General features: G+C 39.6%; 1 protein-coding gene and 1 long non-coding RNA gene across 3 annotated transcripts in view; one reads left to right on the plus strand and one right to left on the minus strand.

The window, feature by feature from the left end:
- LOC111346073 (uncharacterized) overlaps positions 1–16350 on the minus strand; it is an 18269-nt gene extending 1919 nt beyond the window's left edge. Inside the window, exons 1-23 of the mRNA XM_088730406.1 lie at positions 15741–16350; positions 15304–15507; positions 14831–14942; positions 14425–14646; positions 13747–13790; positions 13526–13593; positions 13248–13319; positions 12738–12884; positions 12419–12584; positions 12047–12262; positions 11166–11305; positions 10776–10950; positions 9920–10186; positions 6541–8244; positions 5191–5343; positions 4592–4790; positions 3562–4229; positions 3027–3125; positions 2850–2926; positions 2122–2215; positions 1652–1724; positions 1392–1537; positions 1–1281 (exon numbers count right to left, since the gene is read on the minus strand). The exon at positions 1–1281 is cut by the window's left edge and continues 1919 nt beyond it. Coding sequence (XP_088586532.1) covers positions 1195–1281; positions 1392–1537; positions 1652–1724; positions 2122–2215; positions 2850–2926; positions 3027–3125; positions 3562–4229; positions 4592–4790; positions 5191–5343; positions 6541–8244; positions 9920–10186; positions 10776–10950; positions 11166–11305; positions 12047–12262; positions 12419–12584; positions 12738–12884; positions 13248–13319; positions 13526–13593; positions 13747–13790; positions 14425–14646; positions 14831–14942; positions 15304–15507; positions 15741–16217 — 5610 coding nt within the window. The 5' untranslated portion in view covers positions 16218–16350 and the 3' untranslated portion in view covers positions 1–1194. The remainder of the gene's footprint in view (positions 1282–1391; positions 1538–1651; positions 1725–2121; positions 2216–2849; positions 2927–3026; positions 3126–3561; positions 4230–4591; positions 4791–5190; positions 5344–6540; positions 8245–9919; positions 10187–10775; positions 10951–11165; positions 11306–12046; positions 12263–12418; positions 12585–12737; positions 12885–13247; positions 13320–13525; positions 13594–13746; positions 13791–14424; positions 14647–14830; positions 14943–15303; positions 15508–15740) is intronic.
- On the plus strand, positions 10186–13602 carry LOC148725745 (uncharacterized). Of its 2 annotated transcripts, none has more exons than XR_015990652.1 (2): positions 10186–10576; positions 11172–13602. It is a non-coding gene; the product is annotated as an uncharacterized LOC148725745 (long non-coding RNA). The 2 variants fall into 2 exon arrangements; XR_015990651.1 differs by lacking the exon at positions 10186–10576 and adding an exon at positions 10947–11078.
- Positions 16351–19740: the final 3390 nt, after the last annotated feature.

Consider the following 19740-nt stretch of genomic DNA (forward strand, 5'->3'; position numbering starts at 1 on the left):
GTAGATAACTGATCTAATCAAGCTGGCCTGGAGCTCCTTCACCGAAATTGTTCTCTCGTGTGATAAATTCACTGAAGTCGACCTGAGTAACAAACCGAAGTTTGATGAACGTATCACATAGAAATTAAAGCATGCTAAAAAAAATCGAAAACCACACATTAAGATTACTAGATTGTGTAAAAAATGTTGTAACCCATTGCAATTACTTTACGGCGCGAAATAACCAAACAAGAGTCGTCCTCTTCTTCTATTTTTTTGTCAGAATTTGTGTACCGTATTTATTCGATTAAGCGCCCAGGGCGCTTAATTAATTTTTGGACTTTCAGGGTGGGCGCTTATTCGAGGCTGGGCGCCTTCTCAATTTTCACCATTTTCAGTAAGTAAAAATGAAACAATGAAACTAGAGATTGTAAGCCAATAAAGAAATACCATATCGTAATAATCAATACCCGTATTCCTCCTGTGCTCTTAATTTCTTTTGTCGGGGGGGGGGGGGTGGGCGCTTATTCGAGGTTAGGCGCTTGAAAAGTACTTTTTGGGGGTGGGGTGGGCGCTTACTAACTTTTACTGCCTTCAGGGTGGGCACTTATTTGAAGTGGGCGCCTAATCGAATAAATACGGTATTTCCACAAACATGAAATGGGAAACAAAACAATCTCCCTGTTTGATTCGCACAATCAATCAACACTTTATCTACCCACGTAGCGTCAAGGAGCTCGTAGAGCTCGTTCAAAATACGTACGTGCCTAAACAAAGAGCACAATTAGTTTACGATTCATGATCCCATGCTTAGTTAAACTTCAGAATCAAGCGCATGAACTAACACTTGATTCTAATACCTCGAGTTTTTCTACGCTACTTCAGAAACCAACTTTACAACTCTATTGGAAAATGCATTACCTGACGAGGGAAGTCCACATTAAATTGCGCTCGATATCGGTTTTCAAGTGCAATTTAACGCGGAATTCACGAGTTCGGTAGAGGATTTTCTTTGAATCGCATAATTGAAAATAAGTCCAAAAAAAAAATAAAAAATAAAAAGCAATAATATTGTTTGTTTTTATCCTGAGAGCGAAACAAGAGATGCGAAACAATATCACTTAGCTTCGTTTTCATCTCGCAATTCCTCACTAAATACTTCGCCGGGTTAACCAATCATAATTCGAGATTTTATTCAATTATGCGATTCTTTTACTAGAAATATTTAACAGCTCGTGGACGTAATTGTCTGGCAATGATGGTTCTGGTGGAGTCTTGCTCTTCCCTCACTTCTCGACATCCCTTAAGGTATCAAAAGATGCAAATACAGTGAGATACACTTAAAAATCTTTGTTGCAGAAAAAAATGTCATTCCAAGCTGGTTGGATTGTGCCTTATGAAGATCACTGTACCTGTTTTGCCGGAGACGAGAGAGCTGTCACCCCAGAGGGTTTCTTGAACAGCTTCTTTCCTTTTTTCGTGGAGGATCGAGTTAACTTTGGTGGAATATTTTCTGTTTCTTCATTCGGTTGCGATGAGCCTTTTTCACAGTCGTCAACTGAAAAAGAGTTCTACAGTTTAGAGCTCAACAAGAAGCACATCTAATCAATCAGCGCACGAATTAGGTTATTTTAGGTTCAACATCGGGTCATTGCTCCACAAAAATTCACACCTGCAGTGTTCTCTTGCAAGTCTTGGAAGAGTTTCCCATTTTTTGATTCTCCTTTAGGTGTCTCTGTCCCGTCCTGCAAGTAGATATTACCAACAATTATTACTATAAACGCGCGTTGGACATGAGATGGTACTATGACCAATCTCGTATCCAACCAGCGCGAATGGAGTAACTGTTTTATCAAAAATCACTAAATCCTGAACGTTTGAACATTTCGAGCTTTTTTTCAGCTCCGCAACTGCCGGCGCATTGCATTTTCTTATAAGATAACTTGGAACATGAGCGGATAACCATGAGTTGAGTGAGCAAATCTGGACGCTAGAAATTCAATGCTCCGAGTTGAAAATTTATTGAATCAAGTTAGCATTTCAGGGATTCTTGCATAAAAAAAGCAAAACACACTTCATCATTCACTGATAACAACTGACTCTCCAAAGCACTAATCAGGTGACAAGTACTAAAAACGTTACCATTGACGACTTTTCTGCTGGTAAAGTAGTCGACTTTGTAGCGGACGTTGTCTGTTTGGTTCTCACGTATTGTCGTGTGTTCGCGCGACTTCGCCTATGTAAAGAGTAAAGATGAACTTTTAAATCCGTTTTAGGGGAGAATTCTTAAGTTGCAGGACGTGGTTTAAGGCAATAGGCAAAACAAGTGACTACTTTTAAAAATTTTAAACACGAAGGCGCGCTATAAAAGGAGCCTTAGGTCCCACTGGACAATTTGTCAATCAACCGTCGTGTGATGTTGAACTCTTAGAGTCAAGTCAGCTTGAGCTACAGCTACTCTAAAGCAGTGAAAGCGGACACATTCCTCAAAATTGTTCTATGTCTTCATTACAACACAAGAATTTTTGAGATTTGTATTTCCTTTCTCCGATGGAAACTGTCTTTATTTGTGGCGGTAAATTTGAGATCGAAGTAGGTGGTTCGCCCGTTACCTCATGCCACCATGCTGGTGGAAGTAAACAATAGATATCTTATTAGCTCCTTTTGTTCGTCTACCAGCATTTAAATTTGAGCCGCACACGTCAACGGTGAGTGACAAATGAGCCTAGGTCTTCCCAGGGAAGACTTCCTTATATTGCGCGCCTTCGTGTTTAAGTAAGTACAGTAATGACTAAACTGTTTCATTCCCAAGATGACTTTTCATCCCAAACAATGAAAACCGGTCGGTACGTACGTGTGTGTGCACTCACGTTTTTCTTGAAGGACCCGGAGTAAAGTCTTCGTCACTGTCCTCTGTTTTTTGTGCTTTTGTCCATTTGGTTTTGAGCTGAAACAGAGCAAAGAACGCCAAGGGCTATATAACAAAACTGTTAAGATAAGCATTTTTGCCAACATTAAGCCAGAAATGAACAGGCTCGTCAAGTTACCTGAGCCAATGGGATGTCACTGCTGTTCCTCTTCAAGCATTTCTTCGCTAATGTTGAACAAGACGTCGTCGGATTCGCCTTGTCTGCTACATAAGGGTCCTAAAGAAACAAACAAAAAGGTCATGGATTCAAATCCCGTGTGGGCCTATATTTTTTTCAGGTCTAATTTCCACTACTACATAAGTAGAGTTTATTACTGCAAGGATCGCTTTCATACATTTCATGAAACCGCACTACACATATATGAATTCCGTGTATTCAAGTTAATTGAAAAAGCGATAAGGTCTTGCTAGCAGATCCTGAGGTCGAAATTGTGAAACATCTTCCGCATGAGCAATAACTGAAAAATGATCTCCAAGTGATATAATGTTCCTACTCTTCATACAAGTGAAAAGCTGGAAAAGTAACAAATCAGCAACAGAAAACAAATAAGAAGACTTAATTTAATTTCAAACACCCACAGCACTACTAGCACTGATGAGTGTGAACAGGATCAACAGGGATACAAAATGAAACTCTTAAACTTTATTCTCACCGAAGAAGAGGGATCTGTTTTTGAAGAGTCGCTTCTTTCAGCAGCGAGTTCTCTTTCCACGTTTTCTTTCTCATGTTTGATCTCCTCTATACTCCTATCCTTGTCGTCAAGCTGTCTCTGGTAATCCCGTTTCGTTTTGCGCAGTTCCTCTTCCATCTCTCGTCTCAAATCCTGCTTACACTGCTCGCGGATGGTGGACAGTTTGATCTCATACTCCGCCTTTTTGGCGTTAGCCACCTCTAATGTTTGACGCATGGTTTTCATGATGTTGTCTCTTGAATCGTTCATTTTGCTGATTTCTTCATCCTTCTTTACTAGCTTTTCCTCCAGAGTAGCACGCTCTTTCTGCAAGATGGCTATTTCCTTCTCCATGTTCCGCATCCGCTCGGAGGCGCTTCGCTCATAAACTTCGTTCTTGTTGGACATATTTTTCATGGCATCACTAGCAGCCATCGCTTGGTTCTTCAAGTTGGTAATTTCCTTTTTCTTTATGTCCAGCTCCTTGGTTGCAAAGGCGTTCTTTTCTTGCCAAGTTTGCAGTTCTGTGGAAAGAGTCTCCAATTCACCTTGACGTTCGTCAAGTGCCTGTCCTTGTTCAGCTAATATTATATCTTGCTCTTCTAAAACTTTTTTCAGGTTGGCAATCACATCTTTGTCCTTTCCTGCATCTGCGGAAAACAAGAACATGATTCCGAAGCACATTTGAGAAGTGCATTACGTTGAACACATGATGTCTCTCTTTTTTTCTCATGTATGAAAAACCTTTACAGTCCAACTGCACTATAAAATCATGCAAATGTACATAGAAGAAGTCTTGATTTGACCTCCCTTACTCTTACTCTTTTGAAACAAACAGACTTTACATTCTCTGTAGTCGCTTAAGGTAGTTTTTACTGTATGCAGACAGTACAACTCGACATAACTTTTGTGTCAGGCATACCCTAGCCGTCACAAACCTTGCTCAGCGATCACTCAACATCCTCCATACAAAGCAATATTATTGAGAAAATGAAACTGTTTCAGCAGCTACCTGATGAGACTAAACGCAGGTTTCCTTCCATGCAATTCTTTTCTTCATTCAGCGTTTTCACTTTGTCCGCGAGTGTCCTGATCTGTTCTCGGGATTTCTCATTTTCAACTGATGCTTTCCTAATGTTTTGTTCCAGTTCGTCGATTGTCTTGTTCCTGTCTTCGATGGTCTTTTGCATGGACATCATTTCCTTCCACACCTATCGATCAAAAAGGAAAAGCATGGAAAAGCAAACAAACAAACAAATTAAATAGAATTACGTGCGGCGTATATCTGCTACCAAGAAGCCGACTAAGTCAACAACAAGTTAATGAAAAAAACAGTACATTAATTAAGTCTCTCTAAGGCAAAAGGAAAAACTGAGCAGTATCTCTGCCACGTTCACGGAGTAGTTCAAGCTGAAAGTCAGCCAATTCTTCAGCAGTAATTCAAAATGTGCTGGGACTTAGCCAAGTTGCCAAGTGAGCAAAAACAATCGATCTCCAGTAAGGGAACCTACAGCGAACCAAACTAGAGGATTTTTAACAGCCAGAATCTGTGTACATAAAAAAAATTCGAAAGGATCTGAAGAAGACCGATCGATCAGAAAAAAGCCGTACCTTGTCCAATTCTTGGAACTTTTGTTGATCTAGAGTCTTTATATTTCTTCTCAGCTCGTCGATTTCTTTCACCCTCTCTTCAATTTCCTCGTTTCTTTTTTTCAGTCTTGTGTTTGCCTCATTTGTTTCCTGTTCCAACTTCGATTCGGCTTCCTAAAACGAAAAAAAATAATACAGCAACATTTACCTTAAATACTGATGAACCAGGTCTGACGATCAGAGACATACGAACGTATTTTGTTCGCGGGAAAGAATGAGGCCTGAGCAACGCGAGTCGGGGAGGGGTCGGCAAGGGTTGTAGCAATGACATTAGGAACTTTAAGCAGTCAGGACGGCAACGCCACGGAAGACGTCGATTAAAAAATGAGTTTCTACTTTTAGTTAGAATTTCTAAAATGGCTGCATGTGTTTACCGTCTCATAGGGCGCCAGACCTCAAACTCAACATAACGCATAAAAGTAGCGTTGAGTTCCAAATGTAAATTAAAATAATTTGCCGCCGCGGTTTCGCTTCGCAGACGACTTAAATTTTGGTGATTTCACGTTGTTAAGGACCTTTAGCAGTCAGGACGGCAACGCCAAGGAAGACTTCGATTAAAAAATGAATTCCTACTCTTAGTCAGAATTTCAAAAATAGCTACATGAGCTTACTGTCTCATACGCCGCCACAGCTCAACTTCAGCAGGACGTATAAAAGTAGCGTTGAGTTCCAAATGGAAATTAAATTAATTTGCCGCCGCGGTTTCGGTTCGCAGACGACGTAAATTTTGGCGATTTCACGTTGTTGTTTTGCATAGAACGGCTAAGAAATGTACAAAGTTTCAAAACGCACGTGCTGGGCTATTGTTCTGCTAATTAGATCTATTGTTTTTCCACGTTCTCGTTGTCGTCTCCGTCGTGGTTGCTTAAGGTCTCTGTTGTTTTGCAAAGGACGGCTAAGAAATGTACAAAGTTTTAAAACGCACGTGCTGGGCTATTGTTCTGCCAATTAGATCTATTGTTTTTCCACGTTCTCGTTGCCGTAGCCGTCGTGGTTTGCTGAAAGTCCCTATTATTAGTGCCAGACCTCCGAAAACCCTTCCTGACTCGTCTAAAATTTTCCTGCTTGTAGAAAAACGCGCATCCTGAGGCGCTAATAATGAACACCTGATCGCAAGCTAGTCATTCGGTGAAGTGCAAATAATTGATATGTAACCAGATGTAAAATAAATTTTAGATCGCAACTGAAAATTATTTAGGTTGTGAAAACAGTTTTATGCCGCTGTGATATGTTTAAGAATTGTTTCATGATTAATCATCAGAGCTCAAAGTGCGTGACAGTTACTTCAATAAAACTAAGCACTACTCGTACCTTTATCCTCTCGTCACTACGTGTCATTTCTTCCTCTAGCGATCTCACTTTATTTTCAAGATCTGGTATAACTTGGCTTTCATATCTTTGAATTTCAGTTTGCAATCGTGAAGTCGTCTCGTGCGCAGCAGAAAGTTCATCTTTTAGTTCATTAACTTTTCCATCCATAGAAGCTAGGCGCTTTTTCGTCTCATCAAGGTCAATCACTGACGCATTTCGCACATTACACATTTCTTTACTCGCCTCTTCAACAGCTTTCTCTTTTTCCAACACATTTCTCTTCTCATTGTCCAGCTGTGCCTGTAAACAGGCATTCTTCAGCTGCTGAGAATTTAACTTCCCCTCCAAAGACTGAATGAGCTCGTCTTTCTTCTTCGTTTCTTCTTTTTCTCCTTCGATTTCCGCCCTTGCATCTTGTAGTTCTTTAAGAAATTTGGCGGATTTCTCATCGTTCTCTCTCTTTAACTTGTCAAGTTCCATCCTGGTTTCTTCAAGTGTCCCGTCCATTTTAGCCATCATTTCCTTAGTCTCTTCTCTCTCTTTATCAGCTTGGACGAGTCGTCTTCTTAACGTTTTCAATTCTTCCTTAGTTCTCAGATTAGCTTCCTTGGGTAGCTTTTCCATTTCCGACAGAAGCTTCTCTTTCTCTGCTAAGGACACTTCAAGGCGTTTAATGGTGTTATTTCTGGCAATAACCTGATTGTTTTTCTTGTCCAGAGCTTTTGTGGATTCTTCCAACTGTTTTTCCAATTCTTTCAAACTATCGTCATCATGAAGTTTCTTCATTCCTTTTTTACACTCTGCCAACTCGGTTTCCAGCTCATTTATCCTTCTCCTGCTCTCATTCTTGACACTCTGCAATTCTGCATCTTTCTCCCAGATTTCTGTTTCTACTCCTACCTTGTCTTGAGCATTTTCTTTGTTCAAGTCTACAAAACGCTCTGCCTGATAAAGTTCGCATTCTTTCTTGGACAAAACTGCGATCTCTTCTTCAAGAGCTTTCTTGCCACTCTTCAATTCCGCTATCGTCTTTAAATTCTCCTCTTGAATGTTCTTCAGTTCCGTCTCCTTTTCTGTAACTTGTTTCCTTACGTCGTCCAATGCAGCCATTTTATCACAAATATCTTTCTTAGCGTTATCCAATTCTGTCACCGTTTCGCCAAACTCCTTCTTCATCAATTCAAGTCGAGATTCTTTTTCTTTGCACTCGCCTTTGATAGTTTCCACTTCAGCTTTGGCATCACGAATCTCTTGAGTAGCTGCCTCAAGTTTCTTCGTCAAAGCAGCCATCTTGGTGGCCTTTTCAGAAATAACGTTGTCTGTCTCCTTGGCCAGGGCGTTTCTCTTTGCTTGTGAATCCTCAATAACCTGATTTAGTGACGAGATCTCCTTCTCCAGCTCTTTACAGCGTTGCTCTCCTTTCTGAAGCTCGTCTTTTATTCTTATTAGTTCTTCATCGTTGTCAAATGCTTGAGCTACATAACTCCTCTCACGGGCTAATTCTTCTCTTGTCTCCTCCAATGTCATAACCAATTCTTTCATCATTGTGTTTTTTGTCTCTAACTGATGCTCTGTGTCTGTAAGTTTGGCCAAGGCAGCGTTCAGGGCACCTTGCGTCCCCAAAAGGTCAGAGGAATTTTCCGTCTTTATAGGCGCTGCGTTCCCTTTCTCAAACTCATTCGTGAGATGTTGTAGGGTTGCGTCCTGTATGCGGTGAGAACAAAACACAGGGGAGTTAGTCTGGCTATCTCGAGCGATTCAAGCTCGCCTGAGAAAACGGAAAGTGTGGGATATTTGAGCTTCGATAGCCTTTATGAACTTCGGCGTCAATGTAATGAACTTTACGTGTTATCAGCCATTTTGAATACTAACGCGCGGTCGACTTTTAAGAAAACTAGTATCAAAATATACGTACAAGAAAATTATTAAACGAAGATAGAAAGTCATGGACTTTGCCTGAGTACCAAGGAGAGTCACTAAACTAGTACAGAACCAAATGCCTTCCATCTTTCACCGCAATTTAGTGTTAGGCTATCAAGGGACGTTGAGTTAAGAAGTCGTCAATTAAATTGTTAGCGAGCTCATATGTCTGGTCGTGTTTCGTATCATCCCTCAGTGTAGCTGTCACATTGTCACATTGACGTTTGCTTCAAACTATCTGATGGACAAGTATTACAACTAAGTTTGGCCAGTTTTCTTCAGTTGTCAAGTGGGCCGAATGAGTCAGATCGCTAAATTAAATTCTATCTTCACTTCTTTAACAACAGCCACCCACTAACTTGGAGATGGCGAAAACCTCAGAGTAAAGCCGTTTTTCTAAACTAATAATATACATGAAAAAATTTCTCAGTTCTGATTGGTTAAGATGAATGCAGTTTTCAGTTAATTCAGTGCAGAAGAGAGTTAATTCAGTGCAAAGAAAGAAACAAACCAGACATTCCGATTGGTCAGAATGATTGGTCGATGTCAATGTCACTTGCAGGGTTTGAATAAATATTTTTGCACGTGATGCGCGCGCTTTTCTTCAGCGTAGTTATGAGAAGCTACCTCGTATTTTTTCATGTATATTATTAATAGATAATCACATGATTTTCTCGTGCAATTTGGAATAAGTAAGCACTTATAAATTTTTTCAAAGACCACAAATTGCACTCGCCCTACGGGCTCATGCAATTTTGTTAGTCTGAAAAAATTTACTCGTGCTTATTTATTCCAAATTGCAATCATGTGATTACCTATACGTAAAGCTTCTGTTTCATGTCACAGTTCAGAATATTTTTGTTATCTTCACTCCACTTTATTTAGTTTCAGTGTTATTCTTCTCATGTTCCTACACAACTCCTTGTTTACTTCTGGCGAGTTAAAACGGCAAACCCTGCTCCTCAGTTTAGAAAAATTCTCCCCTCTATATCCCTGGGCAATGTCTCCCCTCAGTTCTCAGACAGGTGTTTCTCTACTTCTTAGAAGCAACTTGGTCCCAGGGCAAAGAAAAGTTGACCACCGCCGCATGAGGAACGACACGAACACGACTAAATATAGTAATCACTTGTTTATTAATCACAGATAAGGGAGCGCCAAGTGAAGGATAAACTTGATGTCACAACTGATACAAGGCATACACAGCGCCTTACATCCTACACAAATTCAAATTCTGGTCGCCAAGAGTCCATTTTCAGTCGCATTGACGGCCATTGCCAATTTCAGACCCTGAATTGACCTCTCGTTGTCGTTTGAGAAATGATGGATATGATTGTGAGTTTTCATCTGGTCACGACAGTGTACAGGGGGTCACGTGTAACGTGAAAAACGTCGAGTTGAGTAAAAACACTGAACTGTTCGTGCAGTTGGTAATGTCGAGTTTCTATCGCCTCGAACGCACCTGTTTTTTAATGCAAGCTTCCTGTTCATCAAGTGCTGCTTTCAGTTTACTTATCTCGGCTTCTTTCTCCGAGAATGCTTCGCCAGCCTCTTCAAGCATCTGTTTAAGTTCTGCCACTTCCTCGTTAGCGTGATTCAAATGAGCCTGTAGTTCCAAAACTGCCTCTGAGGTCGCTGCCTGTTCTTGTTTGTTTTCTTTTAGTTGTTTGATTTCGTGGCGCAACTCAGCAATCTGTGCATTCAGTCCACCTACGAGTCGTTGTTGCTCCTGAAAAACAAATAGCAGATTTCTTGATTACGGATCAAAATAGTGAAAAAGAACTACGACTTAAATCAATTACAAATATTTTGCCATAAGGATGCTGACCCAATAGGCCATCGAAATATTTGTGGAGGTGAGATGGAAAAGTGATCAGTGGTGCGTTGAACGTCTGAAGTAGAGGTCTGGACGCGAGCCTGTGTTGCGGTCTTGGGATGGACACAACACCTCTCTCCACTCAGGAGCTGCGAACTTTCAAGGGAGCTTGACGAAATATAAGGGGAGGGGTGAGGGGTAACCTACGATGAACTAGCGTCCCATCCAGGCAGAGAGCATGAGGCGGAGAAGCTGTTGTATGCTTCTCTCCATCCAGGAGTATAAATGGGATCTGAGGAAATGGTAAGGAAATCTAATAAAACGGTGCGGGTTAGTGGTGATGCGAAAAGAAAAAGAAAACAAAACAAAAACCCCTCCCGTCTGGGCAGAGTAGCAAAGCTGGTTGTGTCGTGCTACATGAACTGAAAGAGAACAACTTTACTACACAAACACATAATCATTCTGTCACCATGGTATATAGCTATTTCACCAACTTACTCACCCGCACTTTAGTCTGCTCTGCATGTAAAAACACACTTGGCACCCATTCCTCATCGTCTTCTTCTGCTCTTTCGATCCGGGCCCTTTTTCTAGACTTCTTGACCGACTGCGTGAGCAGTTCGATCCTGCGATCACACTTTTCCTCTACAGCGTTTACCTCCATTTTAACACGTTGACTGAAATTTGAGAACAAATTGCGCAGTTTCCACTCTGTTCTGTTATTGGGACACCTTTCATAACTAACTGAAAGTTAACACACAGCTCAGCTGAAAGACACATTCGAATTTCACTTCTATATGTTCAAGTACGTCATGTCTTGCAAATATGCGCGCTTTACAGGTTCGGCTGATACAAGGGAGACTGATATTAACACATTTTCATTCTTTGTTACCTGTAGGCTTCCTCGATGGAAACAAGCTGTTCAGCCATTTCCTTGCAAACTTCTTCTCGTATCTTTATTTCCAGAGTCTGCATCTTGCGTTTCTCTTCAATAAGTTGTTCTTGGAGAACTTTAACTAAGTCCACAAGTTGCTAAATGTGACAAAATTGATACGAAAGTAAGATCATATGCCAGCATAACAGACTCAAACCCCATCTGATGTTAACCAACACACTTCTTTTTCACTGACTAGTTTTTTACTTAATGATTTTGTGCCCTCTGGCAGCTTGACATCAGTAATTAGAGTAACCTCAAGGAGTAAAAAAAGTGTTAAGAGACTAAGCCTAGAGGACTTGAGACAAGTCAGGGGGAAGATTAGTGGGGGGTCTGGGACTTGTAATATTTGATAGTGTATTCTGATAGTCCAGGTGAGGTTAGTCCTGAGCCAAAGTCATCATCAAAGTGAACATTTGTTGTCAAACCAATGTTCTAAGTCCTGTTTTTATAAACTTAATGGTCAGATTTGTCAAGATGTTATTGGGTGTAAGACTCGACTGGCATAAGTTGGTTGTGATTGGTCAGTTTCGATCTGTTGGTAAAGTTAGGTTATTCTGTTTAATTGGTTTTTAATGTTCATGTCGTGAATAAGTCATTTGAATGGTGCCCAGTAGTAGTAGTAGACACCTGTTGATGGGAGTCTGTATAAAGTTAGTTAATAATTAGCAGACTTACACTTAAAAACTTATAATTAGTAATAATGTCAGTGTTAGACTCCAAGAAGACCTCTTGCGTCGCTCTTGTTGTTCACAGCCTCATACTTTACCGCTAACAAAGAAATGCTTATGCCAAAGCCATAATAATAAAGGCCTGTTCAGAGGCTATGAAGGACAAACCTGTTGGTAAGGGTTGGGTTCCATTATGACACTTTCCTCCTGTATATCTTCATCAACATCTGTGAGGGTATCATCACAAGGGGCTGGGGTGTGAAGAGCCCCTTTGATCCATGGCACAGAGGGCCTAGCTGGTTTGGAGTGTGGTGTAGCTGCCAAGGCACAGGCCTTCTTTGCTGGGGGAGGTAAATCCACCGGTTTGGACACTCTGGTGGTCACCTGACAATAAACAATGAGAGAATTAGACATCAATAACTGTACACTGAAAGATTTGACTTTTAATTATTAACTTTCTGCACTAAATTTTCCAATTAATGATATATGTCAGGTAACATCCAGCACAAAGAGATGAGAAATATCTACATATTTTCTCACCTTTTTGGCGATAGCCGAAAACTTCATAACATGAAATGTTTCATCAAACATGGAAGCGCACATGTTAACATTGACAATCATAGCAGCCCTTCCTTTTCCACAGAAAAATCCCTGGAACAGTCTGGTGAGTTTACTCTCACGGAATGGGATGATAAGTGGTTGATTCCTATAAAAATAAATTAAAAGTTTTGTTTGAGGTAAAAGATGACAGTTTTTTTTTTTTAAAATAAAAACAAAGTACAGTATGATTGACATTTATTCTAAAGCTGAAAACTACTATCAGCATGGATTTTCAGTCTGCTGGACAACTTATACTTACGGGTTTTTCTGATTGTAACGTAAATATTCCAGGCATTTTCCCAAAGTCATCAAGGAGGTGTTGATGTTACCAGCTTCTTTGAGTCTGTCTCCCTTGCTCTGGGTTTTTGAGTGGCGCTCAGATCCTGCTAAATCCACAAATGAAAGTCTGCAGAAAAAAAAATTATGTTAATTGTAACTGCTTTAAGTGGAGCATTGTCTCCCCTCTGAGCAATTAAAATACACTCCAAACCAGCTGGGCCCTCCATACCATGGATCAAAGGGGCTCTTCACACCCCAGCCCCTTGTGATGACACCCTCGCAGAGGTTGATGAAGATATAGAGGGGAAAAGTGTCAAGAGAATCCATGTAAGAACATGGAGTTGTAGATGTCTATAAATATACAGGTTCTGGAGGATACTTTACTACAAGTAGATGACATGTAATATTTTTCAATCAATGTCTTTTGAACTATTTGTGACATCTAAATTAATAATTTTGAGAGAAATTGCATGATATGTTCACCTCTTACCTGCTAACTCTTGCAACATGAGGAGCATCAACATCTACAACTCGCAGAACCTTAATGCTGAAGATACAGTGACTGAAGATTGAAAGAATTACTTAATTGTTAGTAATACTGGTCTGCAATGATAAGATCCACTTCCATGTGTCATCATTATCATCACTACTATTACAACCACCATCATCGTCATCATCACCTCACCATGCAAGTTGACAACAAATATGCCATAGAATGGACCAAAAAAGACCCTAATGTAACTCACAATAACAATTTGTTGTTTTTACCTACGACTGGAACATTGGTTTAACTTTGTGGAAGCTATTCTTCGATTTTTCTGGCCAATCTTAAGAATCTATACACACACACAAAAAAAAGATTGTTTAATATCACATGTCACCCCTCTGAGCAAGTAAACAAGCCATATTTGAATTATTGGTAATTATGAGCAGGTAACCAGAAGGGAAAACAGAAGGTGGAGAGGAAGAAGGATGGAAGCATATCTTACCTTGTAGGCTTCATCAGCATTGGAGACATAAATTTCTCTCAATCCTTTATTAATAAATGTATATAGGCATCATTAACAATTTGCCTTAAATTTTCCACTTTATAAGATAATTATCATTATTAATAGCATTATTCATTTACTGCTAATGATATTTTAAGTTACAATAAATTAACAAAAACATATTGGAAGAGAAAAGTCAGATATTGGTAATTTAGTCCTCCTCAATTGTTACATCCTTGTCAACTGATGATCCGTTTGATAGGTCTAGCTGAGTGTACAATTTTGTTAAAAAAACTTGACCATTAAAACAAATTAGTTCTGAAAGTGAGAAACCATAGATAGCTATGACAGATTCTCAAGCACAAGGTCCTTGTTGTTTCTGAAGACAGAAAACACAAATCTACCAGGGTATGTTAAAAACTACTAGCTTGCACCTCTAATTCTGGATGTTTCAAATGTAATAAATAAATCACATTGTTTGCCAGGAAGAGGCCAAAGGAAAACAAAATGAAGCATACAGTGCTATACAAGCTAAAGGGAACATGACAGTCACCTATTTTATACCATGCAAATTTGCAATAATAATAGAATAAACTAATTTATTAATCATTTCTGAGCAATTAATAAAGCAACAAGGCTATCTCAAAGGTTGGACCTTGGTCTTTAATCAGCACATACCTTTGATATAGGGATTCCCATTTGAGTCATCACCTAGTCTGAGTGTTGTTCTTTTTTTACCTTTCCCTGTAGGACATGGCTCCAACAGATCAAAGATTGTTTCATTGTAGATTTCGGCGAAAGAAACCCAAACAGAGAATTTAACTGGTCCTTGTGTATCTACATTGATTGTGGTTTCATCTGCAACCCTGGAGACATTCTCCTCATTATCGATGGAAGACTCTAAAAATCAAATTTAGAGAAAATACTAATGATGAACTTCTTCTCTTGGGAAATGTCCTTAGCAAACTCTTGAATAAACAAGGCTTTGAGGTGAATTTTCATTACAAATTGTAATCATGCACAAGTGCTCCAACTGTTACAAATGAGGTAAACTTGCATTCAATCTAGTTCAAATGTTGCTTGCCTTCATTTCCTCTATCCTGGCTCTGCAGAGCCGAGTCATCAATGCAACTGACTTTTGACAAATCAGCTGTAGAGTCTTGGTCCAGTTTGAGAAATGCATTTATGTCAAAAGTCTGAAAGAACAATACAATGCACTGCTTATTCAGATAAATATCTTATAATACCACAACCATGTCTATGAGCTTCTCATCTCAAAAAGTATCCTTTAAAAAAATATATATTTTTTTTTTCACTATCAGCTTAACAAGGTTGAGATCAAAAATAAATTTTAAGAACATAACAAGAACTACCCAGACTGAGTGTCAGTTAAATAAAAACGTCCTTATTTGCCCATTTTTTGTTAGACGTTCTCATTAAAAGAGAGTGTATTCATTAATAAATGTGAGAGTTCGGTTCAAAAAACTATCGCCCGGCTAGTAAACCCTCAAAGGCTTATCTCACAACCCACCACTACCGGTAATTACTGTAACTCACTTCTTTGTTGAGAGACGAGAGTAACGCATTCTTGCAATTATTTTCCTTCTGTTCCTCGTCATCTGTAAGCCTAATAATATCTGTGCAGAATCTTGGTTTGAGGTTCATTCTCTCATAACTCTTTCCCGCTATACTGTTGAACAGCACATCGAGACTTCGAGGTAGAATCCCACCATCTTTGGGGGTTCCCTGAATTGTGTAAGTCTAAAAACACACCGTGAACAAAGATGTTTTAAAGTTAATGAACAACGGAACTAAAATGAAAAAAAATCACCGTGTAAATGACATCAGAACAACACCCAACCAAGAAAAAAGTAATAATTTTATTCTTACAGCTTATCATCATGAATCCAATAGCATTCGAGAGAAGATAAGGAAGTTACAGCTCACTGAACGCGCAGTTACAAATGTTCAAACAAAACAGAAAGCTTGCTTACCTTTCCCGAGTTGGTCACCCCGTAGGTGAAAACCAAACAATTTTGTCCGTTTATAAAGTCCGTCACTATAGGAAGAGTTGTTTCATCGAAGAACTCTTTCTGTGTTGTACCCTCACTAAACACATTTGTGAACGAAAATCGATGCGAAATCTCACCGCCAGCGCGAGTGCTGTTTTTGAATGCGAACGATTCCTTTGGCGCGTTCATCAAAACCGCGGTACGGCTTTCTCTCTCTACACATTGTTGATCTTCGTTTGCCTCGAGTTCTTCGCTACTAAATGGCCGTGCTCGTAAATAAACCTTCATGCATTCTCTCCCAGAAGTTCCGGAAGAGGTCTTTTCTTTTGTGGGAACATCAAATTCATCGAAGAGATTCTTGCGAATGTCGGCATCATTGTCACGGATAGGATGGTCGATCTGACTATCATCAAGCTCTTCTTCGCCGTCCGAAACACAACTACGTGGATGCTCAGTCATTTCGTTCAATCAAACAAATATTTTCAACGAATAAAATCGGTAGATCTCACAATATTTACCAAACAAATGCGCACGAATAACTCCTTCATAAAAACGCGAGAAGAAACAGTTTTGAACTTGCCACTCGTTGATTTAACTTTCTTCTGATTGGTCCGTCAGGGAATGCCGCTGCCCATAATGAATCGTGGTTGGGCACGTTCGTTCTTGCCTTTCCAGGTGATCTTTGACGTCATTTCGGGGGCCTGGGGAAAGAAATTTTAATGCCATATCCCATAAACCAACGCGCGCACCAATTCAATCTGTTTTCATGGTGGCCGGTCGGCATGATGCGAGGTCGAATTAGCTAACTACTTTCGCACTTTAACAAGTGAGAAGACTTGTCATGGGCAGGTTGAACAATGCAACTACTGCCGTGAGAAACTCCGTGTCTGCGTGGTTAAATACTTTGACAGCTTTTCGCGATGAACATTGCAGACAATCCAAACGTAAGCTCGATGTACTCATGCATTGTAGGAAGTTTGCTTTTTTATTTCTTACTTCTGCTTATGTACTGGATCGGGCATTCGCTTTATCAACAGTAAATTTTATTCGTATTAAAGCTGCCTTGTTTCTGGGAATGGTGTGTTTGTGTTTTTTTTTTTTATTTTTTATATGTGCTGATTTTAAGGAAGTTTTGATCGAGCCTTCGTTGCTCTCTCGAAGTCAGTTCCATTATCGCGGGCTTTTTGACGAAGCGATATTCAGCATTTAAAGTACTTTAAAATATGTATTGTTTCTTTTGCCGGCTAATTGTTTTTATTGTGATTTTTATTGTTTGCTTGGATGTCTTATCGAGCAAAGGAAAATGTGCTTCATGCCGAGTCAGTAATTCTACTTCATTGTCCATTTCAAAACTGCTAAATTTTAGAAAAACAAAATGAATTTAAACGAACATCTTCGTCTTTATCCGGAGCAAAAACTGGATGGCTTGTCAACCTCTCGGAAACGGGTTTCATTAAGACAATGTGCAGAAAAATTCCCAGACGACGAGAGTAATCCTTATTCCAGGAAGCAAAGGGTCAGTGAACTGCTGAACTGTCTGAATGATGAAGAACTTGTGGATTTAGTTTTACCAAAGATTGCAAAAATTGTGTCACCTGTGGACTTTTTACTGCAAGGAACTGATGGAAATCATGATTTTCACAGCAAATTATGCAAGTTCAGAGATGAACTTTTCCTGCACTACCCAGAACTTTAAGCACTGTTTTGTCCAGAGCCCTCACCAAGCACTGGTTTCTATAACCAGAGGCAAGTGTTCACTGAAATAGTTCAAAAGAACAAACCTAATTCTTGTAACTGGCTCCTTTAAATTGACAGTGGTTCTTTTTTCAAGGATTTTGTTATGCCTTGTGTTTTTAAAAAACAGCACTCGGCATTTTTGAAATTTTCTTGTGGAATTGTCGGGTCCCTTGCGATTGGACAAAAGGAAACACAAGATGCACTCAGAAACAAGTGGGGAAAAAATTGGAAGTGGCCATTGGCATCAATCCAATTTTAAGTAAAGGTGAGATTTTTGGTAATCTGAATGTCACCCGCCAAGAATTACTGAAACAAATTGGTCTAGAATTTAATGAATTTGGAGAAGTGGTTGTAGGCCATGTTGACATTGAAAAGTACATTTCATTGTTTCTTGCCCAAACTGGAACTCAGAGTGTACTAAATACACCCAACAATTATCTGATTCTAATGGATTACAAAGATGGTTTTCCGTGGCTTAAATGGTCTCATCATTTTACTGCAGAAACTAGTGTAAGAGTGAAACTAGTTGAGCCTTACAATTTACTTAGCACAGTTTTGACTGTTGCCCTTTGGTTGGGCAATGATGACTATGAAACAACAAAAAAAATGGGGTCATGCTGTTTACAAACAGCTTCAAGAGCTAAAAACAATTAAACATCCACTGACTGGGCAAGAAATAAAAATTATTAGTCTGAGACACTTGTGGGGATGGTAAGGAAAGGAGGTTATCTACTGGCAGTTCATCTGCCAAATCTACTTATTCAGTCCCAGAAGCCCCAGAGCCAACTGGGTGACATGAAGTTCATCTGTCCAGAACCAGTTTGGACAGTTTTAGATGCAGAGAGTTGCCCAAAAAAAAAAAAATTTGAGATGAACTATGTGGAAAAGCCCCCACTAAAGAAAAGCGCAGAGAGTTTGCAAAACAAAATCTTGGGAACACTGGGCATAAAAATTTGAATGATACAGCCTTTTTGGAGTACTACCCTGGTACTGCTCACCTTGGGTTTCGGTCATCTGAAACACTATGTTTGCGAATTGCAAAAATTGCAGCAGGTGAAATGTGCCTTTTTCAAACTAGTTCACATCAACAGTGATTGTATTGTGCCAGAAAATATCTATATCTCATCCACAGAAAGTTTTTTTGGTTTAGCACACTTAGGCACCAGAAAGTTGTCTTTAGCTTTACTTTCCTTGCAAAAATAGAGGTAGAGGTCTGTAGGGTGATTATGGATATTTCTACGAAATGTGTAGCTCTGTAAAATTTCATATCTCCCCCATGGAAGGGATATTTTATAAGCACCCCTACCCTCCAGAAATTCTGAAAAATCTTCAAATAGGTTGAGGCATTTGAGAATGAGACCCCCAGGAATTTTCATTTGCCTTCTGTGGAGGAGAGGGGTGATAATGGGCTAGTTACTGGAACTACACAATACGAATAACAAAAACAAAATGTGTAAAGCAACATGTTCCAAAATTATCAGAGTCCTTTTAAAATTAGGAAATAACATGTATGCCTATCACAAGTTTGCACCCTTTCACTAAAATTCCTGTTAAATTATAATCTATATTTTACATAAATTGGGTATAGTATATAACCCAACTGATACTGTATACCACAATGATACCTGGAATTTTTACAGTATAAAAAGGTAGTTGTGTGCTACACAACTCTGCAAGTCTGTCCATTTCATTTCTGTTCATCTTCATGACTGAAGATTCCTTGAGTCTAGATGTCATGTCATTACCAAAGTTGGAGAGGAAGGTTCGAAGGCAGAGTCGTATTATTGAAGCAGAAGTCAACCAGAAATCGAGTGGCAAATGGACGGAGGAATGTATCCTGGCAAGTGAAAAACGACCATACCGGATTACGGTGGGACTGATGCGTCCAAATGAGCCTAAATTGAGCCAGTTGAAAGAGCTGCTACAAAAAATTCCATCCTTAAGCCAGCAGCCGATGGAGGCCTTCAGGCAACTTACCAACCAAGCTCGAATGTCCATGGAAATCCCGAGGAAAGGTATCTGGTCTTGAAAGATCCAACTCATCAGAGCCAGGTAGTTCGCTTGTGCATGTCTCTTAAGCACATTACCATTGCACAATAAAACTGAGTACGTCATCAAAATGTACTCCCTGATGGAAATGAAACTTTTAAAACAGTCTTCTGCGGGAAAGAATTGAGTGCTGAGACGAGAATACTATCCCAGCATTGGACTCACAGAAGCCATCCAAGTAAGTAAATTTTCACCT

The sequence above is a fragment of the Stylophora pistillata genome, chromosome 8 (genome assembly GCF_964205215.1).
Source record: "Stylophora pistillata chromosome 8, jaStyPist1.2, whole genome shotgun sequence".
Classification (NCBI taxonomy): domain Eukaryota; kingdom Metazoa; phylum Cnidaria; class Anthozoa; order Scleractinia; family Pocilloporidae; genus Stylophora; species Stylophora pistillata.